Below are 10,777 nucleotides of genomic sequence, written 5' to 3'. Positions count from 1 at the left end.
ACCCCACCAACACTTTTATTTTTCTCTATCTTTTTCTTCATGTCACATCATAAATTCTATCATAACTATATTTTTTTTCTAATTTTTATCTTTTTTTTTCTAGGTGTTGAATAGGTTGAAGGGTGTTCATCAAACATTTTTCTTTTCTTTCTTCCTAGGGGAAGAAATGCTTCTCTAAATTTTTTAAACAATAAAAAAATAAAAGTTAAATATAGTTAAGAAAAAATGTAAGTTAAACAAAAATTTAAAATTTAAGAAATAATCAAAGATAAATTCCTATAATTTAAAGATAAATTGTTCCATGAAAGTGGAGAATGGCATTACCTAATTTTAGTTAATGAGTCAGTTTTAATATGTATCATTAAAGATGATTAATTATTGTTATTACTTTAATATTATTAATAATAAGAAATGGTCTATGTGGAGACCAATAATAATGGGAGTCGTGGGTGAGCGCTTAGAATGAATTAAGTGTCGTGGGTCATATTTTTGTATTTTCATCTTTTTTTATTATTTCACTTTTCCTTTTCCTAAAAGTTATTTGTTTTTGTCAAAAAAAATTAAATATTTACAATACGCACCGATAAGCTAATTAGTTTAAGCAAAAAGTAATGTTATAACTTTTAAATAATTATAGTAAAAATCAAATAACTTACTATGTAGAAATACTTTATTATCAATGGTATCATTTACTTCGAAAAATTATGCTAGAATCTTAGCAAATAATTGAAATTGATGATTCTTTCGTAACCAATGAGAAACTTCAAGGAACAATAACAAAGTCCTATCCAACAAATAAGGTAATTAAGAAACCTCCAAGAAGCAACAAGAACGAAATTTCCCCTTCATTTCAATTCACACGTTCTTCTCATAGTACTATTTTTATATTCTCTCTTTTATTCTTTTTTGTTACATCACCACCGTTTTTCTTTATTTTATTAGTCGTCTTGACAGTATCTTATCATGGTGAGACCATATTATATATACTACGAACCCCAGACATGCAAGAAAAGGTGGCGAATGCATGGCTTTGACAGCCATCTTCTTCACATTATAATGAACACCCCAATTAGCCCTATTTCAACTCAACGTTATTCTTAGCGAAATGATGATCGATCAGTCTCTCACCCAAGTTGTTGGAGGCATCAAAGAACTCGCCCAACTTCTTGAAACCGATTTGAAGCATGGCATCGGCGACAACAACAAGGATGACATTGATCACCGAAAACGTGTCTTCGGTGTCAACATGCTCACGAAGCCTCCTTCCAAATGCTTTCTTTCTTTTGTCCTTGAATCTTTTAACGACACCACCATCATCATTCTCTTGGTTTGTTCTTTACTTTCTCTTTTCTTTGGGATCAAGCAACATGGTTGGAAGGAGGGATGGTACGATGGAGGTAGCATCATATTAGCGGTTATTCTTGTCATTGCTGTCTCTTCTGTCAGCAACTTTAACCAATCTAAACAGTTCCAGAAGCTTTCTGCGAAAAGTAACAACATGGGAGGAGTGGAAGTAGTACGAGGTGGTCGGCGACAAAGCATATCAACCTTTGACGTGGTCGTGGGTGACATCGTGTGCTTGAAGGTCGGTGATCAGGTTCCAGCAGATGGGGTTTTTTTGGAGGGACATTCGTTGAAGGTGGATGAATCTAGAATGACGGGGGAGAGTGACCACGTGCATGTGCATGCGAATGGTGAAATTGAAAAAAACCCTTTTTTATTATTATCTGCAGGCACAAAGGTCACCGATGGATTTGCACGCATGCTTGTTACTTCTGTGGGAATGAATACTGCATGGGGTACCATGATGGGTTTCATAACCAATAAAGAGGTTAATAATGAGGAGACACCTTTGCAAGTGCGTCTCAATAAGTTGACTTCTGCTATTGGAAAGGTTGGGTTGTTGGTGGCTGCACTTGTCTTGGTGGTGTCTATGGCACGTTACTTCGCGGGTTGCACGAGAGATGACTTTGGGAACCGTGAATTTGTTCGGGGAAGGACCGAGTCTGATGATGTTGTGAATGCGGTTGTGGCGATTGTTGCCGCGGCGGTGACAATTGTGGTGGTGGCGATCCCTGAAGGGTTGCCGCTTGCTGTTACTCTGAGTCTGGCTTTTTCCATGAAGAAGATGATGAGGGACAATGCCATGGTTAGGAGAATCTCTGCCTGTGAGACGATGGGATCAGCAACAACAATCTGCACTGATAAAACAGGTAATACACTTACATATGCTAATTTTTGTTAGCAGAGTGATCGAGGACTCGCTGCCTTTTCCCTTTTTCCTTTTCTCTTAACATCTAACCCATCTTATATATATTTCCATATATAAAACAGGTACACTTACGTTGAATGAGATGAAGGTGACAGAGGTGTGGGTGGGGAAAAGGAAAATAAAAGCGGATCAGGAAGAAGATTTGGCACCGAGTTTAGTCCAATTGCTGAAAGAAGGAATAGGATTGAATACCACTGGAAGCGTTTATTTTCATCCCCACCAAACTTCTTCATCATTGCCTGAAATTTCAGGTAGCTGGTCCTTTTTTTTTTTTTTGATAAATGTTAATTTATTAGTTTCGTTAAAAATGTCAATTGGAGGGATTCGAATTCAAGATTTTTCCCTCCCTTCTCATTTTTCCAACCAATCTTATATCTTCAATTTCAGGTAGCCCTACTGAAAAAGCGTTGCTTTCCTGGGCTGTGGAGGATTTGGGGATGGGCGACATCGATGAAGTGAAGCAGCATTGTGAGATAATTCATGTGGAGACATTCAACTCTGAGAAAAAGAGAAGTGGGATTCTGATGAGGGAGAAGAGAGGAAGAAGCAACAGCAGCAACAACAGGGTCCATACACACTGGAAGGGTGCTGCTGAGATGATATTGCGCATGTGCTCAACTTACTACGACCATACAGGGCAAATCATAATCATTGATGATGAAGAGAGGGCTCAAATAGAGAACATTGTCGAGTGCATGGCAACGAAAAGTTTGAGATGCATTGCCTTTGCCCAAAAGAGCTTATTATGCGAAAAACTTGAACTTGAAGAGACAGAACTCACACTGTTGGGGATACTTGGGTTGAAAGACCCTTGTAGGCCAGGAGTTGGAGCAGCAGTTGAATCGTGCAAGAATGCTGGAGTGAAGATTAAGATGATTACAGGAGATAATGCGCACACAGCAAGGGCCATAGCCTCTGAATGTGGGATTCTTGATGATGAATTGGATGATGATCAAGCAGCAGTGGTTGAAGGCTTTCAATTCAGAAATTTCTCACATGAGGAAAGAATGGATAAGATTGATAGAATCAAAGTCATGGCCAGATCATCTCCATCTGACAAGCTTCTGATGGTTCAATGTTTGAAGCAGAAGGGTCATGTGGTGGCAGTCACAGGTAGGTAGGAGTGTTCAACAAAACTTGTTCGGATTCTAACTAAACCTAAATCAAATTGATTTTTTCCCGAACTAATTCAAGAAAAAATGAGTACACTATTTTATAAAACCAATTCGGTTTGGTTAATCGAATTGATTTTCATTTAAATTTTCTTTTTATTTGAAAAATTAATTTAAAACTAATCCAATTCAAAATCAATTTTTTAAAATCAATTTAATTTTGAAATTGTTTTTAAATTATTTTAACTATTTTCAAAACTAATTCAGTTTGATTTTTTTATCAAACTAATTTTTTGCACAAGAAATCAAACATATTACCTTTCCTTATTTCTCTTTTTTCTTAACCACCCAACCAACCTTATATCTTTAGGTGATGGCACAAATGACGCACCTGCTCTGAAGGAAGCTGATATTGGACTTTCCATGGGAATACAAGGCACTGACGTGGCAAAGGAGAGCTCAGACATTGTTATCCTTGATGACAATTTCTCTTCTGTGGTCACTGTATTGGAGCGGGGGAGATGTGTGTACGCAAACATTCAAAAGTTCATTCAGTTTCAGCTCACAGTCAATGTTGCTGCACTTGCCATCAACTTTGTAGCTGCAGTTTCTTCTGGTAAAGTGTCTCTTTCAGCTGTCCAGCTTCTGTGGGTAAACCTGGTAATGGATACTCTTGGAGCTTTGGCCTTGGCCACTGAGCAACCAACTAATGATCTCATGAATATGCCACCTGTGGGAAGAGTTGACCCACTTATAACTAGAGTTATGTGGAGGAACCTCATTTCACAAGCAGTGTATCAAGTGCTTGTCTTGCTCACTTTACAATTCGAGGGAAGATCATCAATCTTTGGTGGTGTCAATGAGAAGGTGAAGAACACTATGATTTTCAATGCTTTTGTCCTCTGCCAAGTCTTCAATGAGTTCAACGCAAGGAAGCTGGAGACGAAGAACATATTTGAAGGGCTTGGTAAAAATAAGTTGTTCATGGTAATTGTGGGCCTAACTGTAGTTCTTCAGCTAGTGATGGTTGAGTTTCTCAACAAGTTTGCCAATACTGAGAGATTGACTTGGGAGCAATGGTGTGTGTGTGTTGCCATTGGAGTTTTGTCTTGGCCAATTGGTCTGCTGGTGAAGTGTCTCCCAGTTCGCAACAAGTGTCTCCCAATTGTTACTGACTTAAGGTCAATAGCAAGAAGAAAATGAGCCTGAATGCTTCCACCTGAAGAATCATCTTGTAAAATGAGCTCTTATCCATATCTCCAACAAGTGCAAAAAAATTTAAAATAATAGCAAAAGCCATTCGATGATAAAAAAAAAACCATTGGGATTTTTCATGGAAGGCTAACCATATTTATCTATACTCGGTTGCACAATCATTTAGCTTATCCATTTGTCTTGTTCTATTTTGGACAACTTCTATTAATTGGATTGGAATTTGGAATCTTGTTTGTGGAATTAAATTCCACTTGTTTACTTTGCTACTAGTTGGACAATTATGAACGTAATTTTTCTTCACATTCGAGATCCGTGAACCAGTGTTGTTAAAACTGTTTTTTTCCTTGACATTTTTTTGTCCCTTATAGTTAACAAATTTTATGTTTGTTCCCTTGAAAAAAAAATATTTATTATTAGTCCATTTGAAAAAAATTAATAAATTAAAAAAATTATTAGAAAATAAGTTAATTTATCATGGATTACAAAAATGTTAAATATCAAAAAATTGTTATTCTATTAAAGACTTAATGTAAAAAAAAAAAATTATCAAGAAAAAAAAATTTGAATATTTATTAGGAATAGAAAACATATTTTAACCTTTATAAAATAATGACAACAACATGTGAGATTTTCCATATTGCATCCATCGTGAATGAGATTGTTCTTATAGTGCCATTTGAATTGAAGCATCTCTGGAAGAGACTGAGTGAGAATCTCATAAACTTCACTTGATTAATGTATTTATTGTCTTAATAGAAAAAAAGAAAATTGTATCTTTCTTTCAAGTCTTTATATTATGCAGAACTCAATTGTTTATTACAGGAATTTTTATTTGGAAACAAGGAATTGTACACAATTTGTCTGGTTTCTGGCATAAAAACTAGGTGGGATATATGGAAATGACAAAATCTTTTTGGAAACCCCCTCAAGTCCAACATGGTCTTTGGAGTGAAAATGGAGAAGGAAGAGTTCTTGACTAAATAAACACTGAGGATGCAATGCAAGTATCCCAATAAAGCCAGATTAGAAGGAGAAACCAGCAAGCAAACAAAGCAAGGTGTATGAACATAGTTGCATGCTCAAAATATCAAGCTGTCTTAAAAGCAGAGTGGAAAGGAGGGAAGTCTAGAATTTGCATGAAAATTGCAAGGATGGAAAAGGATAAAATGGAAACAAGTTCCAAGTGTACGTTTAAGTCAAGACTGAGGGGAATTAAATTGGTACCAGAAATCTTACAGTGGAATAAGCTTGTGTGTTGGAGACGTGTACTGATAACATGTTGAAATTTTTTTGCATTACGAAATTAGTTTATAAAAGTGTTAAAGATAAATGTCGGAAATTAAATTTTGAAATATCTAAAAATGCTTTTTAAAAATTAGTTTTCGGAAGAAAAAAAAATAGAAAACACGGAGAGGTGTAAAAAATGCAAAAAGGATTCCCTATTATTATGCTCTCACTTTCATCATTATTTTATCAAACTTAAAATGCTTAATCCAATATCTTTAACTTTAATCGTAACCCAATTAATGACTAAACCAGAATAAAATTAAATCACTATTAATTTTAAACACAATGCGTATTTATAATTGAGTCATAAAGTAAGAAATCAAAACTCAACATATTACTTTTAAATATAATAATAGTTAAATTAATAAAAGTAATTACTTTTTATTTATTTTTAAGTGTATGTTTGATTTATTGTTTATAACCTTGCAAACGTCCGTTCACACTTTCCAAAGCTTCAAACGGATAAGTGAAGTGTCCCAATGGATTTAAAAAAAAAATGTAAATTATGTTCAATCCAACATTTTTTGAAACACCCTAAATCAAAACTTATTTTCTCTTAAACTTGCTAATGATGAAACTTGATGTTAGTTTGTTTTTTTGGATTAATGTTCATGATATTGATTTTATTTTTCGTTTTTTATGATGCTCAATTATTTTGTTATATTTTTTTGATATTGGAGCGAAGGAGGTATCAGGTGTAATTTTTTGTAAATTAAAAGTGCCTTGTGTATTATTTGCAAAAGATAGGGTACATGTATAGTATTTTAAAACTTCGTGGGAGTACATGTGGAACATTTTTAAAACCACATAAAATGCATATGTAATAACTTTAAATTATCAAGGGATACATGTATAATAGTTTTAAACCTGAAAGGAGAAGACGAGCTAGCACCACCATGGAGGAGAGCACGATGATATAGAGGAAAAGACAACAATGGAGAGAATAATTTGTGTTTGTGTAGAGGAGAAGATGATAACGGAGAGCACGACAATGTAAAAAGGATAGTACAATGACATAGAAGAGAACACAAGAACATAGAGGAGAAGACATTACTTAATATTTCATGTCTGTTTGTCTAAGTTATCTTTAAGTAGAACTCACACTAATTGAATCAAGTAAGTGAGAGATAATTTTGGATTTTCATATAATGAATTAAAAAATAATCTAAATTAATTTATTTTTCAAACTCTAATTAATATCATAAATAGTTTAAACATGAGAAAAGAGGTTGGTGTAATTTGCTCTATTTTAATATATAGTCTCTCAATTTCATTTTATCTTCTTTTATTAATTATATTTTAAATTTTGAAATAAAGATGCATATATATACATTTTTGTAATTTTATTTTGATATTTACGTTTTTATCCCTGTTTGTTACTTATCGCTGTCTTGAAGTTCATTGCAGCGAGCGTCTTCTTCCGACTCCACTCCGAGGTTTGTTAAGGTACGCCCTTCCCTTGTGTTGTCCCTCTCCTTTACTGTAGTTATATATATACACTGTTTAGTTCAATATTGCTCTTTCTTTGTTTCTACTTTCTATCATCTCTTCTGTGAACGATAAAATAAAAAAGAAAGTGCACTATTACGTATTTTCAAAATTGGGATATTCAAATGATTTGGGAATCGCTATAGCGTTAGAAATTTGTTTGCACATGAAAAATGGTTGCGGTTGAATTTGTAGTGCGAGCCTGAGGTTGCGTGGTTGTTTTGCACACCAACTGTTTGATTAAATTAAATACTCGAGAGGGCTTGGAATTCTAATGCACTTCAAAATTATATTACCGTGGTTATTGCATTTACCATAGCTAATATGTTTAATTTGTTCTAATGTTGCAGCTGAAGACTAAGAGCGGTTTTGAACTCGCACGCGAGATTATTCATAGTAAACATTAATATTTAGAAATGCTTGTAGCTCGAAGCCTCTCCCCTTCAAAGCTTAAACCACTCTTTTATCTATCGATCCTTTGTGAATGCCAAAATCATTTCCACTCAAGCTTAATACCATACTCAAAACCTCATCTCCAAAACTTCCCAAAATTTTATCCTCAGCCATCAACTAATCTGTTTAGATTTTTCTCTTCACAGCCTGCAGATTCAACTGAGAAACAGAATTTGCCCCTCTCTCGTGAAGGTAATTACGATGAAGTCAATTCCCAATCTCTTCATGTTTGCCCTGGCTGTGGGGTTTATATGCAAGATTCCAACCCTAAGCACCCTGGTTATTTTATCAAACCCTCTGAGAAGGACTTGAGTTATAGATTGTATAACAATCTTGAACCCGTTGCTCAAGAGCCTGAGTTCTCTAACACTGTTAAAAGGGGAATTGTTATTGAACCAGAAAAGCTTGATGATGATGATGCAAACTTGATTAGGAAACCAGAGAAGCCAGTGGTGTGTGCGCGCTGTCATTCGTTGAGGCACTATGGGAAGGTGAAGGATCCTACCGTGGAAAACTTGCTACCTGATTTTGACTTTGATCACACGGTGGGTAGGAAGTTAGCATCAGCTAGTGGGACCCGGTCTGTGGTGCTGATGGTTGTGGATGTAGTGGATTTTGATGGGTCTTTTCCAAGGAAGGTTGCAAAGTTGGTTTCTAAGACAATTGAGGATCATTCTGCTGCATGGAAGCAGGGTAAGTCAGGGAATGTGCCTAGAGTGGTGCTTGTGGTGACGAAGATTGACTTGTTGCCTAGTTCATTGTCACCAACAAGGTTGGAGCATTGGATTAGGCAGAGAGCAAGAGAGGGTGGAATTAATAAGGTTTCTAGTTTGCACATGGTGAGTGCATTGAGGGATTGGGGGCTGAAGAATCTTGTGGATAATATAGTTGATTTGGCTGGACCTAGAGGGAATGTGTGGGCTGTTGGAGCACAGAATGCAGGAAAGAGTACTTTGATAAACTCTATAGGGAAATATGCTGGAGGGAAGATTACACATCTGACTGAAGCACCTGTGCCAGGGACTACACTAGGCATTGTTAGAGTGGAGGGTGTTTTTTCAAGTCAAGCAAAACTGTTTGATACACCCGGCCTTCTTCATCCTTACCAGATTACAACGAGGTTGATGAGGGAAGAGCAAAAGCTTGTTCATGTGGGCAAGGAATTGAAACCTAGGACTTACAGAATTAAGGTTAGTACATTGAAATTAATTTGTGCTACTAAGGTTTTTGTTAGTTAGTATATGTATGCTGATTTGCACTGCAGTGTAATTGCTTATTTTCATCTTTTGTGTATTGTTAAAACCTGATTTACTTCATTCTTTTGCCAATTATTGTGGTAGGCTGGTCATTCAATTCACATAGCTGGTCTAGTGAGATTAGATATTGAAGAAACTCCCTTGGATTCTATTTACGTCACAGTGTGGGCATCTCCTTATCTTCCACTACATATGGGTAAAATAGAAAATGCATGTAAAATGTTCCAAGATCATTTTGGGTGCCAGTTACAGGTAATCTCTTTGCTCATTTTGATTAACTACTTATTCTGCAACTGCTAGTCCATAAAGCTTATAGCTGATTGTGAAGTGTCTTCTGAAAGAATTATTTGGGTTAGTGACCTACAAATAGTAGATTTGTCTTTTAATTGTTACAAATTGTATTATTATATTTTTTTTTTAGTTTGGTCTTGAGGTGATATCCAAACTAAAAAAAAAGCGGGTACCAACAGCTGTTGAAATATCCTTGAAATATGTTAATCTTGTTTAATTAATCCAGTCAAAGGATTTAGTAACATGTTCTCTTTAGTTTTTCACCCCTTACATGGATTGGCAGTGCTCTTCAAACATTTAGTGGAATTATTTTCAGAAAATAATTACCTATAAACTTAAGTAAGACTTAGGTATGGAGATGCTGTAATATGCTTAAGGTGAAGTTTTTATACCCATGCAAAATGTATCTAGACCTCTATGTTATTATAGGGAAAAGACGCAAGTTGTTCTTTTGATTCATAATAATTCTTAATCGAGTATTACACAAGTTTCTTCTTGTATAACACCAGTCTGAATTGTTCTTTGTGTAGCCACCAATTGGAGAAAAACGAGTACAAGAACTGGGGAATTGGGTGAGAAGGGAATTCCATGTCAGTGGGAACAGTTGGGAGTCAAGTTCAGTAGACATTGCTGTTGCTGGCCTCGGTTGGTTTGCCTTTGGACTTAAAGGAGATGCAGTGTTAGGAGTTTGGACTTATGAAGGAGTTGATGCTGTTCTTCGCAATGCTTTAATACCCTATAGATCAAATACTTTTGAAATTGCAGGGTTTACTGTGTCCAAGATTGTATCCCAGTCTGACCAAGCTTTAAACAAGTCAAAGCAACGAAATGACAAAAAGGCAAAGGGAATTGACTCAAAAGCGCCAACCAGTTTTGTAGAATCACCACTTTTGACTTCTGGTGGAGACATCTAATATTGGTGTCAATTTATGAGAAAGAAACAATTTACTTTTCTATACAATACAAGAGAGGATTCAAGAATCTAAACATACAATGTGAAGTTTATCATTATCTTAAGTTCAAGCAAGGGGAGGGCTGAGACTGGGAGGTGATGTACAATGATGAGGAAGGAGGATCAAATGTGGCATAAGATTGCTTGCCATGAAGTGTATTCCTTTTTTTTTATCCTTTGAATTTAATAGTTTTATGTTGCGTTTCCTGCTCTGTATTATTCCATATTAGAATTGGTTCAATGTTTTGGTCTTTCCGGGTTACTTTAACGAGCCAAAAAAGTTTGTAATTCAAATCGGTCTTGCCCGAGAATTCTAATTTTATTTTTATTTTTTGAAATTTCTTTGAATCATAGATGTATATTTTTTCTTTTTTTTGGTACATAATCATTTATGATTATATTCATTCATATAATTGACCAAGAAGAAGAAATATTTGGTTGGTGACTGGTG

General features: G+C 35.4%; 2 protein-coding genes across 2 annotated transcripts; both read left to right on the top strand.

The window, feature by feature from the left end:
* The first annotated feature begins 1,006 nt into the window (after positions 1–1,006).
* On the top strand, positions 1,007–4,825 carry LOC100787728 (putative calcium-transporting ATPase 13, plasma membrane-type). The gene is made up of 4 exons (XM_003537732.5): positions 1,007–2,213; positions 2,335–2,523; positions 2,660–3,385; positions 3,755–4,825. The coding sequence occupies exons 1-4, from the start codon at positions 1,106–1,108 to the stop codon at positions 4,585–4,587; spliced, it is 2,856 nt and encodes a 951-aa protein (XP_003537780.1). The 5' UTR covers positions 1,007–1,105; the 3' UTR covers positions 4,588–4,825.
* Positions 4,826–7,177: 2,352 nt separating this feature from the next.
* LOC100787200 (GTP-binding protein BRASSINAZOLE INSENSITIVE PALE GREEN 2, chloroplastic) lies at positions 7,178–10,620 on the top strand. The gene is made up of 4 exons (XM_003537731.4): positions 7,178–7,332; positions 7,725–9,017; positions 9,168–9,335; positions 9,905–10,620. The coding sequence occupies exons 2-4, from the start codon at positions 7,791–7,793 to the stop codon at positions 10,286–10,288; spliced, it is 1,779 nt and encodes a 592-aa protein (XP_003537779.1). The 5' UTR covers positions 7,178–7,332; positions 7,725–7,790; the 3' UTR covers positions 10,289–10,620.
* Positions 10,621–10,777: the final 157 nt, after the last annotated feature.

The sequence above is a fragment of the Glycine max genome, chromosome 11 (assembly GCF_000004515.6).
Source record: "Glycine max cultivar Williams 82 chromosome 11, Glycine_max_v4.0, whole genome shotgun sequence".
NCBI classification, from domain to species: Eukaryota; Viridiplantae; Streptophyta; class Magnoliopsida; order Fabales; family Fabaceae; genus Glycine; species Glycine max.
Note: the sequence above shows the minus strand (reverse complement) of the source record. Positions and strands in the feature narration are given on the sequence as shown.